At 28.5% G+C, this 17,601-nt stretch overlaps 1 protein-coding gene across 11 annotated transcripts in view; it reads left to right on the plus strand.

Moving 5' to 3' along the window:
- Positions 1 to 17,601, plus strand: part of LOC136080510 (polyamine-transporting ATPase 13A3-like) — a 41,550-nt gene that overhangs the window by 21,838 nt on the left and 2,111 nt on the right. For 5 of the 11 annotated variants that reach the window (XM_065797275.1, XM_065797265.1, XM_065797264.1 and 2 more), the window contains 2 exons: positions 4,426 to 5,970; positions 7,500 to 8,519. In XM_065797275.1, coding sequence (XP_065653347.1) covers positions 4,707 to 5,970; positions 7,500 to 8,519 — 2,284 coding nt within the window. In that variant the 5' untranslated portion in view covers positions 4,426 to 4,706. Of the gene's footprint in view, positions 1 to 3,206; positions 3,342 to 4,414; positions 5,971 to 7,499; positions 8,520 to 17,601 lie in introns of those variants that run through there. The other 6 variants (XM_065797267.1, XM_065797266.1, XM_065797268.1 and 3 more) reach the window with 3 other exon arrangements.

Raw genomic sequence — 17,601 nt, forward strand, 5'->3', positions numbered from 1 at the left:
TGAGCTCTTCTTTAACGACATGTTTTCTTCTACTCAGCAACTGAAATAGGAAAGGCCTTAATGTCAATATTAATTATGTAACAAATTAAAGAAACTGTTATTAAGTTTTCAATTGAACTGTTATTGTTAATATATTTTATTTCAAAAGAAGCAAATAACAATTATAGAAAATGAAAATGGCAGGCACTAATAAAATATTACTTGCTCAATTATAATTTGCAAAAGAGTTAAATGTAACTTACCAAATAATACAAGGATCTCTTCATACTTAAACTATAGAGAATGCGCAATAATTGAAATAAGGCAATGATAATGTTGACATTAAATTAAGATAATTAAAACTCAACTACCCGCTTTGAACACCTTGCTTACATACCAGTTTATAGCAGACTGCGGAACAGCTGAAGAATATTTTAGAACTCTACAGAAGCTTCCCGAACAATTACATCACTGTGATGTCGCTGTCCTGGCTGACGACGCACAGCCTTATACGATATTCTGGAAAATTCTATACATTTCTTTGGTACATAAATTATTGCACAAGTTGGTTTCATGACTTATGTTATATACAGTGTATATATATATATATATATATATATATATATATATATATATATATATATATATATATATATATATATATATATATAATAATATTACACAAAATGCTAAAATGCCTATATAAATAATATTTCAAGGTGGTTTGTGCGTGACATTTTTCATTATTTTGATGGAATAAACATTATTTTAGTCAATAATATGCAAAAGTTCATTCATTTGTGCTACAGCAAATAATGTTTGAGAAAAAAAATCAAAAAATCATCATCTTAATATATATATATATATATATATATATATATATATATATATATATATATATATATATATACACACACATATATATATATGTATATATACACTAGTGGCCATTGAATAAAAGCCACTTGATGATTTTGCTGTAAAATAAAATATGTATAAAAAAGTAAGAACAACGTCATGCCGTTTGGTTTGTTTATATATGACGTCATTATTATTTATGTTATGCATATTATACACGTGTTTGGCTTAGTATTTAATTAAATTTCATGATTTCTTGCTGAAAAACTATAATGTTGTTATTGCTTATTTTAGTGTGATAATGGGGAAAAAGCCAGATATTAATGATTTTGTCAAGGGGCAAATTGTAACATTGAATGCTGAGCGTTATTCTCAGCGTGATATTGCAAAGAAACTGAAGATTTCTAGAGGTGCGGTTGAGAATGTTTTAAGATCTGGAGGTATTTTACGACGTTCCTACTGCAAGGGAGTACGAAAAAGAAATCATTGTGATGATCGTTATTTGAAGAGCATTGTTGTGTCTAGTCCACATACTTCTTCTGCACGCGTTGCAAGCCTAGCTAGTGACAGGGGTATTCAAGTGAGTGCTAGGACTGTTAGGAGACGTCTGTCAAATGACTTTGGTCTTGTAGCTCGCAGACCAGCGAAGAAACCTCTAATCACGAAACAACAACTCCTCCAGCGATTGAAGTTTTGCCGTGCGATGAAAGACAAGTCAAGGGAGTGGTGGGAGAGAGTCATGTTCACAGATGAAAGTACCTTTCAGCAGCTACGAGGCCCTGTTTACAATTATGTCAGACGTCCTGCCTCTCAGCGATTCAATCCCAAATACACTATCAAAACTGTCAAACATCCACCAAGCGTCATGATCTGGGGTGGCATAACAGCAAGTGGTCGGTGTGGACTGCACATCTTCGATAAAGAGGAAAAGGTCAATACCAAAAAGTACTTGGAGGTTCTTGAAAGTAAGCTTCAAATCCACATGAACATATCAGGAGCAACAATTATGCAACAAGCCCCTTGTCACACCGCAAAGATTGTCCAAAAGTGGTTTTCAGACAACAACATTGAACTTCTTTCCAATTGGCCATCAAATTCACCTGATCTAAATGTGATTGAAAATTGTTGGCAAATTATGAAAAGGAAAGTTGCTGCACATCGTCCTATATCAGAAAAAGACCTGAAAAAGGTTTTAAAGCGTGTGTGGACAACAGAAATAACACCGGAATACTGTAGAACACTTGTTCATAGCATGCCTGATCGCATTAATGCTGTGCCTAAAAATAAAGGATATCCTGTGAATTACTGACTTTTATTCATCGTTTGAGCTAGAACTTTATTCAGTGTATTGTAAGGTTAAAATTGCATTTGATAATATGCCTGCTAGAGCAAACTGTAAGGTTAAAAGTAAACAGTTAGAGTAAACTGTAAGGTTAAAATTGCATTTGATAATATGTCTGCTCTAGCAACAAGGTCATACTATGACCTTGTTGCTAGAGTAAACTGTGTATTTTCCAAAAATTTGCTGCTGGCTTTATTTCAATGGCCACTAGTGTATATATATATATATATATATATATATATATATATATATATATATATATATATATATATATATATATATATATCCAATTGAGGCCTAACTCCTAGCTGAGGCCTCTGACCCACACTCCCCTAAAGTGGTTTATGAAAGCAATTTATGGCTCTCGCAAAAGTGTTATTTTGTTACAAATGTAAACCACTTTTTTTTCTTCCTAATTTTTAGATATTGGTTAGAATATATATATATATATATGTATATATATATATATATATATATATATATATATATATATATATATATATATATATATATATATATATATATATATATATACACATATATATCAACCCTCGGAATTAGGAAAAATAAGGTCTGCAATAATTTGGCGACCTCAATCCTTTTGAGGTTGGCATCAGGTCAGCAAAAATTATTTGATACAAAGGTCTTACCATAAAACATAGAAACAAGGTCGGCAATTTTTTTCTGACCTCAAACACTTTCAGATCTGCAGTTAGGCCGGCATTGCCGAATACCAACCTTAATTCCGAGGGTTGATATATATATATATGTGTATATAAATATATATATATATATATATATATATATATATATATATATATATCTATATATATATATATGTATATATATATATATATATATATATATTATATATATATATATATATATATATATATATATATATATATGTATATATATATATATATATATATATATCAATAAACTTTAACAGTTTATTGCAAGGTGTTTTTTTATATTGATTTGATACTTTTACAAATATTTAACAAGAAAAATCATTCACTTACAGGTATATTTATAGATGTATAAAATTTTGGGGTATTCAAAATCTGCAGATCTGATCATCTGTAGTTTTAAATTTCTACTAAACAGTAACTACTTATCTATTGGGTGTTTCACCTACTAAAGATGTTTAAAGTGATCAGTAAGTTTATTTAAGAGTTATTTACAGTGTTTATTCGTTACAGTTTTTTCAAAATTTAATACTGGTTTTGAACTCAGTATTTTAATATTGTTTTTATTTTTAAAGACTTTCTACCCCTGGGTCTGGTGGGACACTAGCTGACAAGTTTTCTGATTTTTCATTTATTTAATTATTGTCTTTTTTGTTTTTTTTAACTCTCTCTTAACTCTTTATTGTTAAAACATAAATCTTAACAAATAATATCATTGCTAATTAGAACAATTAATTAACTCTTTACCACTCACTTATGCTCTACAACTACACTAGATTTTAAATCAACTGAACTAATTCATTTCAACCAAGTTGTCTCTAAATCTATAAATTCTAGTCTTCCAATTCCTAAATTATCATTTGTAGAGATATATATATATAAAATTGATGAACACTTTTAGCTATAAATTTTAAGCTTAATTTTTGTCAATCAGTTTTAAAACGGGAAATCTTGGCAAGTTAGAAAAGTCGCCATGATTCCATGTTGTGTTTTTGTTGTTAAATTGAAAAAAGTTTATACACTTGAGGTATGTAAACTTTTTATGACCATAGTTTTTAAACATTTGTATAACCAAAAATATAATAGATTGCCATATTTAAAGTTGAAATCTGTTGATGAACATAAATTTAGTTTAAGCTAATAATTAAAATATCTTTTTAAAACTCATTGCACTCACATTTGTGGAAAGTGCAACCAGGGTTTATTTTACTAGGCTCTAATCCATGCTTTAATAATTTTTTTGCTCAGCAATATTTATTTTACATTTTTTTACTTAAATATGCTGCGATTAGTTTAAAAAATTAAAAAAGCACCATCATTTTAAAAAGGGCTTATTCAAGTTTTATTCTAGACATTTTAAGTAAAAAATAAAAACCATCCGAATAACTGAGGTAACATTAAATTTAATCATTTTATCACAAAAACACAAATTTTAAGGGATATGTGTTGTTGAGTGTAAATACATCAACTGAATTTTTTTTATTTATGTTTTATATATGTATTATGTATATATGTTGGTGTATAATTGCTATAGTTATTTTAGTTTTTTTTTAGAATATGTGAAGTGCCAAGAAGTCATAGTAGTGCATGCAGATACAGAGAATGAGTTTACAGTTCTTTTTTACTGTAGAAGTCTTCTATTTACCATAATATTTTATCTTTTGGGTACTTGTACTGCTGGAATTATTTTCCTTATTGGGTACTGGTATCCTATTCGCCGTTTAAAACTCACACATAACAGATGTAACATAAAAGAAGCAACATCAGTGAAAATAAAAAAAAAAGAAGGAAAAGATGTTTTTGTGTCCAAAATAAATGAAATTTTTTTAGGAGATATGCTGTATGACGAAAAAGACTTTACTGAATTTGAAAAAACTATTGTTTCGAAATCAAGTGTAAGATATTTTGAATTTATGTTTCTGCGTTACATAATTAGTGAAGAAGACAATGAAATTATTCCTCTTGTAAATGCAGATAAAAAGTGGAGTTTTTTGGATATTCGTCGTTGTAAACACGGAACTAATATTAATTCTGTAGCAACTAAATTAGTATTATATAGTGATAACTTCATTAAAATTCCAGTAAAATCATTTTGGATGGTCTTTTTACAATTATCTTTAGATCCATTTTATGTTTTCCAAGTGATTAGTATAGTTATATGGTGTTTAGAAGATTATACTGTGTATGCTATCATTATAGTTATTACAACATTGTTGTCATTGACTTTAAACTCGTATCAAACGAAACAAGCTATGGTAAAACTGCGTGATATGATTCCCCCACCCTCAGATGTGCAAGTTTTGCAAAGAGCAAGTCTTTCAACTTCTTTCATTAAAGTTATATTTAAGTCAACAAAAGAGTTAGTTCCTGGTGATATTTTAGTCATTCCAGCTAAAGGTATGGAGTTACCTTGTGATGTGGTTTTATTAAAAGGGCGATGTGTTGTTAATGAAAGCACACTAACAGGTGAGAGTATACCAAGTACTAAAATAGCAATAGATGAAGCATTGAAGTCTGAATGGTTTTACAGTGTAAGTTTGCACAAGCAACACACCATGTTTAATGGTACAAATATTATACAAGCACAAACTGATGCTGGAGAAGAAAAAGTTTTAGCTTTAGTTATTCGTACTGGTTTTTACACTCTAAAAGGAGAATTGATTCGATCTATTATATATCCAAAACCTGTACACTTCACTTTTTTTCGGGATTCAATGAAGTTTTTACTGTGGATTTCAGCAATAGCATTAGTTGGTTTTATTTACTCAGTTGTTATTTTTAAACAACAAGGTGCCAGTAATATTGAACTAGTTAAAAAGGCATTTGATTGCTTCCTAATAATTATACCTGCTGCTCTTCCAGCAACTATGACAGTTGGATTGCTGAATGCAGCTCGGAGGTTAAAGGATAATGATATATTTTGTGTTGATCCAAATCGCATTAATGTTTGTGGAAAAGTTAAACTTGTTGTGTTTGATAAGACAGGAACTCTCACAGAAGATCAATTAACAGTATCTGGTGTTATACCAGTTGTTAGTGGAAACATCATGCCCTTATATAAAATATCCAACGAGATTGTGCATTTTCCTATATATAAAGGTATATAATGTTTTTGTTTTTTTCTCTTTTTACTTATACAGACACATCAAAACATGCATTGCATAGATAATTTACACTTATGTTTTTAGAGACACTAGTATATTACATTACGATTTCTATGCATTTCTGCACCAATGTATTAGCAGTGGTGCAATATGAGAGTGCTTTTTTTATGTAAAAGGTCTTCTGGTAGTTCTACATCTGCACTAATACAGTAGAAGACCATTTTGGCTAAGTTACAAAATTACATTGATTTATCAATACAAAGAAGCCAAAAGTGTGTTCTTTAATAGATGTACTCTTGACTAACTGTTAACTTGTCAATTTTTTTTATGCTGTTCTCCTACCTATTTTGTTTTCTGTTTTATAAACATTGTAAAATAGGAAATAAACTTTTTTAAACACTTACTTTTGGGCCGTTGTTGCTTCTTATGACACTTCTTATTTGGAGTCAAAATTGTTTCTGCAGATCTTGCTCTCTGCAAGGCTAAAATAAGATGGAGAAGAATAAGCAAGCAGCTTATTCTTCTCCATCTAATTCAGGCTTTGCTTTTTCAGGCCCTTGAAAATCCATTAGGTACTTTCAGGAATTTGGTTGGTATGAACTCTATACTTTTGAAGTGAGCACACCACCACTACACCACTATCAGTTACTGCTAAAAAAAAGAGAACACTGATGTTAAAGATTCCAAATTGTGTTTGCTGCATATATATTTTATGAACCTCAACGTAAAGATTTTTATATACTAGAAAAACAAAGAGATATATTTTCTCATCTATTAGACCTTCACCAAATAACTCTTTTCACTAAATTTATTTTTATTACATTACAAGTACAGTTTGTTGTTTGGTGACTGGACTATATATCAATTAAACCTTGCACCTGATATTACTTTTTACCAGACCATAACTTTCACTAAACCAGGACTGGATTTTTTAATAGTGTACTTTTTCTATACTTTGCACTTTGTATTTTTTTGAAGACTTTCATGTTTTAAAAAAAGACCATTTCTCTTCATCATTTTTTTTCAAAATAGAATAAAAATAGATCAATTAGTTAAGTACCTGATAATAATAATATTAATTGTATATTTTACAAAAGTATTAGTTATAACAGTTAATAAAATTTGTTTATGTGAGTGCTAATGTAAATGTGTTTAATGTACATAAGAATCCCCTAGTCAAAAAGTCCTACATTTGGAACAAAAAAAAATTTCAGGTTTTTTCAGATTTTTCAGCCCCATTGAATTAGAACAAGTAAATTAAGTTAAAGTGTTTATAGTTATCAAAGTTTTTTTTTTTTTTTTTAAAGGTCCTGTATGACTTTTTGGCTAAGGTCAGCTAAAACAGTGTTTCATTTGTGTATAAATGTCTTCATGTGATAACTTCTTAATTTAAATTGGTTTTAGTTATGTCTACATGTCATTTCAGCTGTTTATATTATAACAACCTCTCTATTTAAAAGTGTTTTAGTTGTGTCTACATTTCTACGTGTGATGTGATAACATCTCAATTTAAATTGGTTTCAGCTATGTCTACATGTCATAACCTATCTATTATTGATGAAGAATATCTGGGAGATCCAATTGATATGTTTATGTTTCACTTTACTGGATGTAAACTGTATGACTCAAGTCTAGAAAATGTGTCTTTATTCGAATACATTTCGAAAAAGTATAAACCACATGTTAAAACTCTTGTCACACAGCAATCAAGCTCAAATTTTTTTGCTGTTTTAAAGCACTTTACATTTGACTCCGACTTGCAAAGAATGAGTGTGATAACTTCTGATAATCAAGATGATAAACTGTGTGTGTATGCAAAAGGTTCACCAGAGAAGATTTTATCAATGTGTATACAGAAGAGTATTCCTATAGATATAAAAGAAGAATTAGAAAAGTATACCTATGTTGGTCACCGTGTGTTAGCTGTTGCTTATAAAGAACTTACAAAATGTAAAGAATGGAACGATGTGAATAAAATACCTCGAGATGAAATAGAGTCAAATCTTTTTTTTGCGGGAATCATTGTTTTTGAAAATGTAATAAAGTTAACTACAGGTGAAACAATCAATATTCTCTCTCAAGCAAACATTAGAACACTAATGGCAACAGGTGATGATCTTCTTACAGCTTCCTTTATAGCAAGAGAAATCAACATGGTTTTACCTGATCAAGATCTCTTTGAGTTATCAATTTTAGATGGTAAAGAAGTCTTCAGAAAAATTGAAAACCCTAAAAAAAACACAATTGTTAAGGAAAGACCAGCAAATAGTACAATCGAAATGCGATGTTCAGTTGAATTTGATACTCAAAGTCCTGACACTAAACTCAGATATGCACTTGCACTCTCTGGAGAGACATTTCAAACTGTTCATCTAGAACTACCACTCTTACTGCCTAAAATTTTGGTGAGTGGAACTGTGTTTGCCAGAATGTCTCCAAACCAAAAAACGATGCTAGTTGAAGATCTTCAGAAAATCGGTTATGGTGTAGGAATGTGTGGTGATGGAGCCAATGATTGTGGAGCTTTAAGAGCAGCACATGCTGGTATGTTTTTTAATTTTGATTAACTATAAATAGTTTAAAATTCTATTATAAAAATTAATAATTTTTAAAATTTAACTTTTAAGTAAAGTATACATTAGCGCATATAATGTAATATGTATTTCATAATATGTATTTCACAGCCTATAAAATATATGATAAAGGCACTTGGTAAATTCAGTCATTATGTGCAATGCCTTAACATTTTAGTTATTAAGCATATTTGGACTCTTTTTTTTTTTGTTACAACTCTTTTATACCTTGTAAAAAACAGTTAAATATTTGCACATGAAATTTTTAATCAATTTAAAGGCTTTAAAATAAAAACTACTTGTAAGAATTTCGCAAATGAGGCCTTATTTTTTTGTTTAGGAAAATGGTCTACAGAGTATTTTTTTAAATTTTTGTTTTGTCTTGATCAAATGCTGTTTTTGTCATAACAAATATTATGATGCACAGAGTGGGTCACAGGGAATGAAAAGATTAATGTTTTACACAGTGTAGTCATTATTAGGATATTAAAATATAAAATTAAATTTAAAGTAATATAAAGTTAAAAGTATCTTATCTTTAATAATGTTTATTATTATTATTATTATATATATATATATATATATATATATATATATATATATATATATATATATATATATATATATATATATATATATATATATTTAAATTTATATTTAAATTAAAAATTATTATATTGAAGTAAAATAGTAAATACTAAATTGATCTTTTTGTGTATTAATTTTTATCTTTATAACAGTTTTTGTAAATAAATAAAATACTTTAAAATAAGATAACTAGTATTCGAGTTCAAAAATAAAATTGACATTTTACATTTAAAATTTTATTTACTAGTTCAATTATTCATAATTTTAATATTTTTGATTCAAATTAACAATGAAGTTGAATAAATAATTAAAAATATTAAAAGTAATTGGTATTTTAAATAATGCCAATATAATGTTATGCTACTCCATATAAATTCTTTGTATGGAGTTACATAACATTATATTGGCATTTCTTCTAGTTATCCATGTTACTTGCAAGTTTTAACAAACTGTTTTATTTTTTACTTATGATTTTAGAGGAAATTATATTTTACTTGTTTCTTTAAAAAGTTGTGGTGTTGATAATTTACTCAGTAATATATAAAACTTTTTGATAAAATTAAAAAAATGTATAGATGGTGCAAGCAATGTATTATATATAGTCTATTTTTTACATTAAAAAGATTTAATTGAAGATTGTTTTTTTGTTTTTTTTTTTATTTTGTTAAATTTTTTTAAGTTTTAACAAAGTTAAAAATTAGGTTTAAAAAATTTGATTAATTTAATTAAAGATCATACAATTGTTTATTTGTAGCAGAGTTGTAGTAAAAGATCTAAACGAAAAGTTATAACACTTAAAGTCTAACTTGAAACACTTTTTAAATTAAACTTTTTAATAAGGTTTTTTTTTAATTAAATGTTTTATTAAATAATCTTTAAACGAAGAAGACTCTAAAAATAATTTTCTTGCAAGAAAATTTTTTTTATTAATTAGTATGTTTTTCATTAATTCCAATAAATTTATAAATCCTGAACTCTTTTTAATTCTCTTTAAACTATTAAATAAGTGCTTGACTAAGTCTTGTTTTTCTGCCTGCTGAAAAATGGCATCTGTTCCAATTTTCAAAAATTTTGGAGAATATTCTAACCCCTCTAACTATCATCTGATCATCTTCTATCTCTTATTAGCAAGGTCTAAGTCTTTTATCAGGAATTTTCAAAAGGAATTGTTTTCATTATTTATTTTTAATTTTCTTCCTAGTTTAAGTTTAGCTAGCGTTTCTTTTTACACAACACAGCTTTTGATCCTTATGTTCTGGCGTGCTATCTGCTGTGGCTGATTCTGGTGTAGTACCTTCTGGGGTACCTCAAGGTTTTATCCTTGGTCTTCCTGACAACCTTGCAGAGCTATCATCTCTAGTTCCGTCAACTTAATCTCACTTAGCTGGTCATTCTGCAAAGTCTCATTCTTTTAAAGTATCTGCCCCTGCATGCTCTAAAAACTTTAATTCATCAAGTCTTTTTCCCCCAACTTCAACTCTTTGGAACTCTTTCCTATCTTCATGTTTTCCCAACTCATACAACCTACAAGTTTTCAAGTCTTCTGTCAATCATTTCTTTGCTCTAACTTCCTAACTCTATAACTTCTTTTTTTTTCTAGTAACTTTAAACTCAATAGCGGTTGCTTGCAGCCTTGTTAAGAATGAATCAAAATTTATAAAAAAAAAAATTTTTTTTTTGTTTAAATACTTTAAAATAATTGAAAAATTAAATTCTTTATATGCTTTGTTATGTTTAGTTATTTTTGATATTCATTTGTTTTTATTTTTGATATTCATTATTATTATTTTTTGATGTAGTTTTCTTCTACTTACACTTTCAAGTTTTAACATGTAATGCCACTCTTACATCTGGGTTAAAATTATTATCATAGTAATCTGTCCAAAAAAAGCAGGACTTTTTCTTTTTAAAGCTAGACTTTTTTTTTTTTAAAACCTTAAGTAAAACTAAAATGTTAATTGACTTTTCTTAGTAGGAAAGTATTTACTCTAACAAGTTTAAGATTTATAGGAAAAAATGATTGTTCAAGAAATTTTTCACCTTTAGATAAAGCAACCTGTTGTAAATAGACTTATAAAACCAAAATTTTAACAAGTAACTGAATTGTTATAATATGTTTTTTCACTGACATTTTTTGAGCATGAAGGAACAGCTACAATTGAAGGATACAACTTTGCTGAATAACGAGACTTGTCAGATTTTGGTCGATGGAACAAGTGCTGACAGCAGTTACAATGGTCTTATTTGTAGAAAACAAAAAGAGACCAAAGAAAAAACAGAAAAAGACCAAAGAAAAAACAGAAAAAGACATCAAAGAAAAAGCAGAAAAAGACATCAAAGATACACTCAAGCTTGGCAGCTAGAGCATGTGCAACAACTGTTACTATGTTACTGTTACTATGTTACTGTTACTATGGGTTTATGAACTTTGTCTAAAAGAGAGAGGGCCTTATTAAAGAGACCAGGCAAAATACGACATATTGATAAAATGAAGATTAAGACTTACGATGATGGGACTCTAGCTGGGCAAATAAAGTGGGTCTAACTAAGTTTACAATGCATTTTTGAATGCTGTCTAAAAGAGAAAGAGCGTGATTATTGATGATATATTTATGATCCAAGAACTATACCAAAAATGACAACAGTATTCCATACAAAAACAAATAAAAGATTTATGGTAGATCAATTAACAGGTAGATCAAATAATGATCTACCTGTTTTTCCTGTTGTATTTTTCCAAAGTTATTCAACTGACTAGATTTGAAGCGTAAGGCATAAAACTTCTAAAAAACCATGCAACATCAAGCAAGTTAAAGACATTTAGGATGATTAGATCCAATGTCATCAAATTATCACTCTCAGTTTTTGTTTAAGAAAAATAAAACTTTTGGCAGCAAGTTATTATATTCTGAATTTCTTTTGAAAAAGTTCCACCAACTCTCAGAAAATATTTTTCAAAAAGATTTAAGAAATTTTGAAAAAATTTTTTAAAAAAACCTTAGTTTTTTTGGTTTAAACTCCTTTTTTTTTTAAAAAAAAACCATGTTTAATCAACATGTTTGGGGAAGATACATTTGTATATTATGTTTGTCGCTCTACAATATTTATTTAGCAGGCAGATTTCTTTTTGTTTGCAATTGCAAGGGAGATTTTCAGTCGTGTTTTTTGAATTTATTTTTTTGCTGTGACTTTTTATGATTTTTGAAATGTTGTTTGAGCAGCTGTAGCCAAACACACCCAGCAAAGAAAACATTAGTTTATCAGAGGGCATGTGGAAAAAGAGATATGCAAACCACAAACAATCGTTTACAAATAAAAATCTTTCAAATGCAACCACTCTCTCAAAATATATATGGGAAACTAGGGAAAAACTGAAAGAAACACCAGAATTAACTTGGTCTATCCTTAAAAAAGTCCCTGCTTATAGCAATACAACAAAATAATGTTTACTTTGTTTATATCAAAAACTGATAATTTTACTTTATAAAAATGCTGAAGAGTTACTTAATAAAAAAAAACAGAGTTATTTTCCAATGAAATAATGAAAATATATTTCTATTAAGCAACCACAAACCTGAAGATTAAATACATGTAACAATAGTTTTTTCCGTATAGGTTTTTTCTGTATAGTTTTACGTAACTAATTTCAATTGTATATAATTTTTTAACAAAAAAACTATATTTGTATTTCACCCGGTGACTGCAACAGCATGAAACTAAAAATTGTGAAAATCACATAGTTTTATTTTCTACAACAGCGTGGAAAATAACGGGCGGTCAACGGTCAATGACCGCCCGAAATGACTGAAATTGCAATTTTGACCTCTCAAAACGAATTTTTCCTGGTCAAGGTTGACCGGTTGAAAAAAAAAAGAGTTATATAGCGTTTGACAAATTATCAGGATGCCTTTGAAAAAGCATATACCAAAATTTCACAAAGTGTAAATCTTTGAAAAAAGCTTCTAAAATAATTTTATCGTTTGTACGCTACTTTAAATCGCTTCGTTAGTGAGTATTATAAATGACTTCATTAGTGAGTATTATAAATGATTAATTTTTTCTGCTTCACTTATCAAGACAAATTTCATTTTACTGGTGGTGAAATCCATAACTGCTTTTTTTATAAATGATTGAAGTTCTTATTTTATTATTGTTTTAATAATAATATAATATTAACTAAGAGCATTTTTTTATTCCTACATTTTCTTTATATTTTCTTTATATCATTTTATTTATTTTTCTTTTTTTTTACCTTTTGCTTTTACATTTTACCTTTTGCTGCCAATTGCAATGAAAAAATATCTTTATTTTTTATTTTTAGTTTAATTTATCCGTAGTCAACAAAACTTACAAATTATCGACTAAGAGCTGCACACCAAGCCCTTCTGTGATGAAAATAAATTTTTTAGATTTCAACTAGTTAAGACTCCGGAAAAAAGAAAGTTCGTATTTGAAATTGTTGAGGTTCTTATATTCTCTATTTTAAAGACTCTTCGTTCGGTTGACGCTGAGTGACTGAGAAGTTAACTTTAATATTTAGATAAATTTAAAATTACCAAATGCGCGTTTGCTTTTTTTTTCTACTATTAAAATCTTAAAAATATATATATTGTAGTATAAAGTTTCGTTTAAAGTAACATAAATAATTTTGATAGTATTTCATAAAACGATTGTCATGATTTTATTAAATATTAGTTCAGCATCTGCCGGGGAGAGGCATTAACATTATTATCAACTAAATAACATTAACAGTTTATAAAATGATTTTAAATAAAAATGAATGAAAGATATAAAACGAAACAAATGAGATATAAAATGTGCAATCATTTTTCTTTTTCAACATCGGTAACGACTGAAGTTCTTATTGAACCATTATTTAAAATTAATGTATGTAACTAAGAACATTTTCTTCTTTTTTTTCATTCATTTTTCTCGCAACCTTTTCCTGCAATTTCTGAAGTCATAGCAATGCGGTAGTGGTGTATTGGTAAAGCGTTCGCTTCATAAGCGAGAGGTTCCGAGTTTGATCCCCACCACGTCCCTGGTAGTACCGCGCTCAACTTGTTTCTCCGAGCAGCGGCCTTGTTCCTCAAGGTTCGTGTTTCGGAGTTATAGAGTTAAGAGAGGGTTATAACCACTATTAAGTAGCTCTGAAGTGGCCTTCTCGGCCTTGTGGAGGTGAATAACAAAAAAAAAAAAAAAAAAGTTATTTTTAAATAAATTTCAAATTAACAATTGCGAATTTGAACATTTTTTATATTATTAAATTGTAAGAGAATCGTCAAACATCAGCACTTCAAAATGGAGGCGACTAAAAAGAGACAAACAACACTTTCATTTTTAACACAAGCAGGATCGGAATTAAAACCACCTGTTGAAAAGAAGAAAAAAACTCAATAGTAGAAAATTACAGCTAACAACAGCTCAAAAATGGGTAAACACTACTCTTGCAAAGTATAATGCAAATGAATGGCTAGAGATATTATATAATGGAAATTATGTTACAGCATTAAAATGCACTGTATGTCGTCAGTATACTAAACAAATTGATATTTATAAAGGATATACGCCAGAATGGGGAAGCGATGAAGGTAGTTGTAGGATACAGCACAGTGCCGCAGTTGATCATGCAAATGGGTGCCACATCAATGAGCCTACGAGTTAGCAATGAAAAGTAAAGGAATGGATGTAAGCAATCGAAATGATAAATTAAGCAACCTGCAGAAAGAAATGCGGTAAACTGATATTTTATCGGGCCTGAAAACCATGACCACGAAAGATCTAAATTTAACAAGAAAAAATTTGAGGTAGCATACTTTATTGCCAAAGAAGAGCTTCCACTTAGCGTATACCCTAAAATACTACATTTGGAATAAAATCATGGTGTAGAGTTTGACCAAGCATATAGAAATAAAATAACTTGTGGAACTTTTATTGATTACATTGGATTGAGTTTGTCAAATATTCTCAGAAATAAATTAAAAACACAAAATTACTTCAGTATTTTAATTGATGCATCAACAGATGTATCTGTAATTGAAAAAGAAGCTATATTTATTATCAGTTTCGATCCTACTCCAATAGGAAAGACCGAGATATGCGTTGAGTGTTCTTTTCTCTCTATTTCTGATCTTGAATATGGAACATCTGAAGGAGTTTTTAATAAAATTAGTCAATCCCTTGAATCAGAAGGTATCGAAAATTTTAAAACTAAATTAGTTGGTTTTGGTGCTGATGGCGCAGCTGTAAATAGAGGAGGTAGAACAAGTGTAAATGTATTACTTCAGAAAGAAATTCCATGGGTAACATTTGGTTAGTGTGTTGCACATCGCCTTGAGTTAGCGTTAAAGGATAAATTTGCACAAATAAAAGCGTTTAATGATGTCAATAACATCATTTTGAAAATTTATAACATTTATAAAAAATCCCCAAAAAAGTTACAACAGTTAGGAAAGCTTGTTGCTATCCTTGAAGAGGGTAATTCATTTGACATTGCAGGTATTCGCCCCAAAAAAGCATCAGGTATTTTGGATTTTTTTTTTCAATTTTATCTATAAAAAATACTTTATAAATTAATATACTTTATTAGATGCTGGTTTTTTATACAACAAAAGTTCTTTAAACAGAACAATATTTTGAGCAATAAAAACTTTTTATAAAATAAAATACTTGTGCAATAATAAATAGGAACACGATGGATTGCACATAAAATTCAAGCATTTGAGATGATCTTAGACAAATATGGAGTATATATGAAACATCTCAAAAACATGACTGCAGATTTCAGTTTTACTCAAGCAGAAAGAGCAAAGTTTAAAGGGTATCATCAGCAGTGGAATCATGGTAGAATACCGCTTTATATAGCATTATTCATAGAAGTTTTATCGCCAGCAAAGTTGTTATCTTTATCTTTTCAAAGCAATGAAATTGATTCCGTAGCATCATCTGGATTTATTGAACAAACTAAAAAACAGTTAAGTTGCTTGAAGAAAAAAGAGTTTAATGATTTACCAACAGTCAAACGTTTTCTTGCAAAAGTAAAAAACAACACTGGAAAGTATTCATTCCAGATGTTGAGCTTCATGACTTTACAAACGCACTAATTTTAGTTAAGAATTCGAAATCAATAATTGTAGCGTTAACTGTCGCATCCATAGAATTGCGTTTGGAAACAGAAAATACAGTTCCTGATATGTATGGAATGTTAATCCTAAACACTGGTGGCTGGTTTCAAAATAACACCAATAATTCATTTGCTGATGATAACATCGATAAATTGTATGACTTTTATAATATGCCGTTGCCTTAAGCTGGCTTCACTGGGAGTGTAAATAATATGTTAGATGCTCGGCATAACTTAGTTGATTACACTGTCAAATATTTGGCACCAGATAAAACTGAGTACCGTAAAGTATGGTATCAAATTTTTTCGAGTTCTATGAAAAAATATTGGAGTCCAGTTCTACTTCTTGTTGAGTTGTTGTTCGTATTGCTTGTTTCGAATGGAAAGGTTAAGCGTCTTTTTTCTCTTGTGAATAGAATTAAAACTGACACAAGAAATCGCTTAACTGAAAAACGGCTCAATAATTTAATTTGGGTGTGCACTAATGAAACAAATAGTGAAGAATTTGATGTGAATCCTGCCATTGAATTATGGGCCAAAGATACGTTGCGAAGTCCTACACAAGAAAGTCAAAAATTTTATTCAAAAAAAGAAAAGAAAAAAATAACTATAAAAACATTAATTGATTTAGAATCATCATCAGACGAGTCTTTTGATTTAAAATCGTTTTTCGATGAAACTTTGGATAATGAATCAGATGAAACGTATCTTTAAAAAAACATTTTTAAGTTTCATAAAACTTTGTTTTTTGTAACTTACAACAAAGCATTTATTACTTAGGCATTTATTATAGTAGTATTACATAAAACGATACTTGATTAAGTATTCAGTTTAAATGATTTTGATATAACATAAAAATGTTTATTTTTTCATTTTTTCAAAAAAATAGAATTCAAATAAAAAAAGAATACGAGTTCGTTCATTTTAAAGTATCAAGTTATTATTTTATTTACAAAGTTTCATCATGTAGAATAATTGCTACGATAAAAAGTTAAACCAAAAAAAAAATTAAAGTTTTGACCGCCCAAAAAAAACAATTGACCTTCAATTTTATGTATTAGTCGGTCAGTTTGACCGCTCGCCTTTGATTTCTTATTTTCCACGCTGTTCTACAATCTTATAACTCTGACTTAGTTCATCAAGCACTTTCTTGGTAGTATATGCACAAAATAGCATCACTATATATATATATATATATATATATATATATATATATATATATATATATATATATATATATATATATATATATATATATATATATATATATTAATATTTATATATATATATATATATATATATATATATATATATATATATATATATATATATATATATTGCA

The sequence above is a fragment of the Hydra vulgaris genome, chromosome 05 (assembly GCF_038396675.1).
Source record: "Hydra vulgaris chromosome 05, alternate assembly HydraT2T_AEP".
NCBI lineage: Eukaryota > Metazoa > Cnidaria > Hydrozoa > Anthoathecata > Hydridae > Hydra > Hydra vulgaris.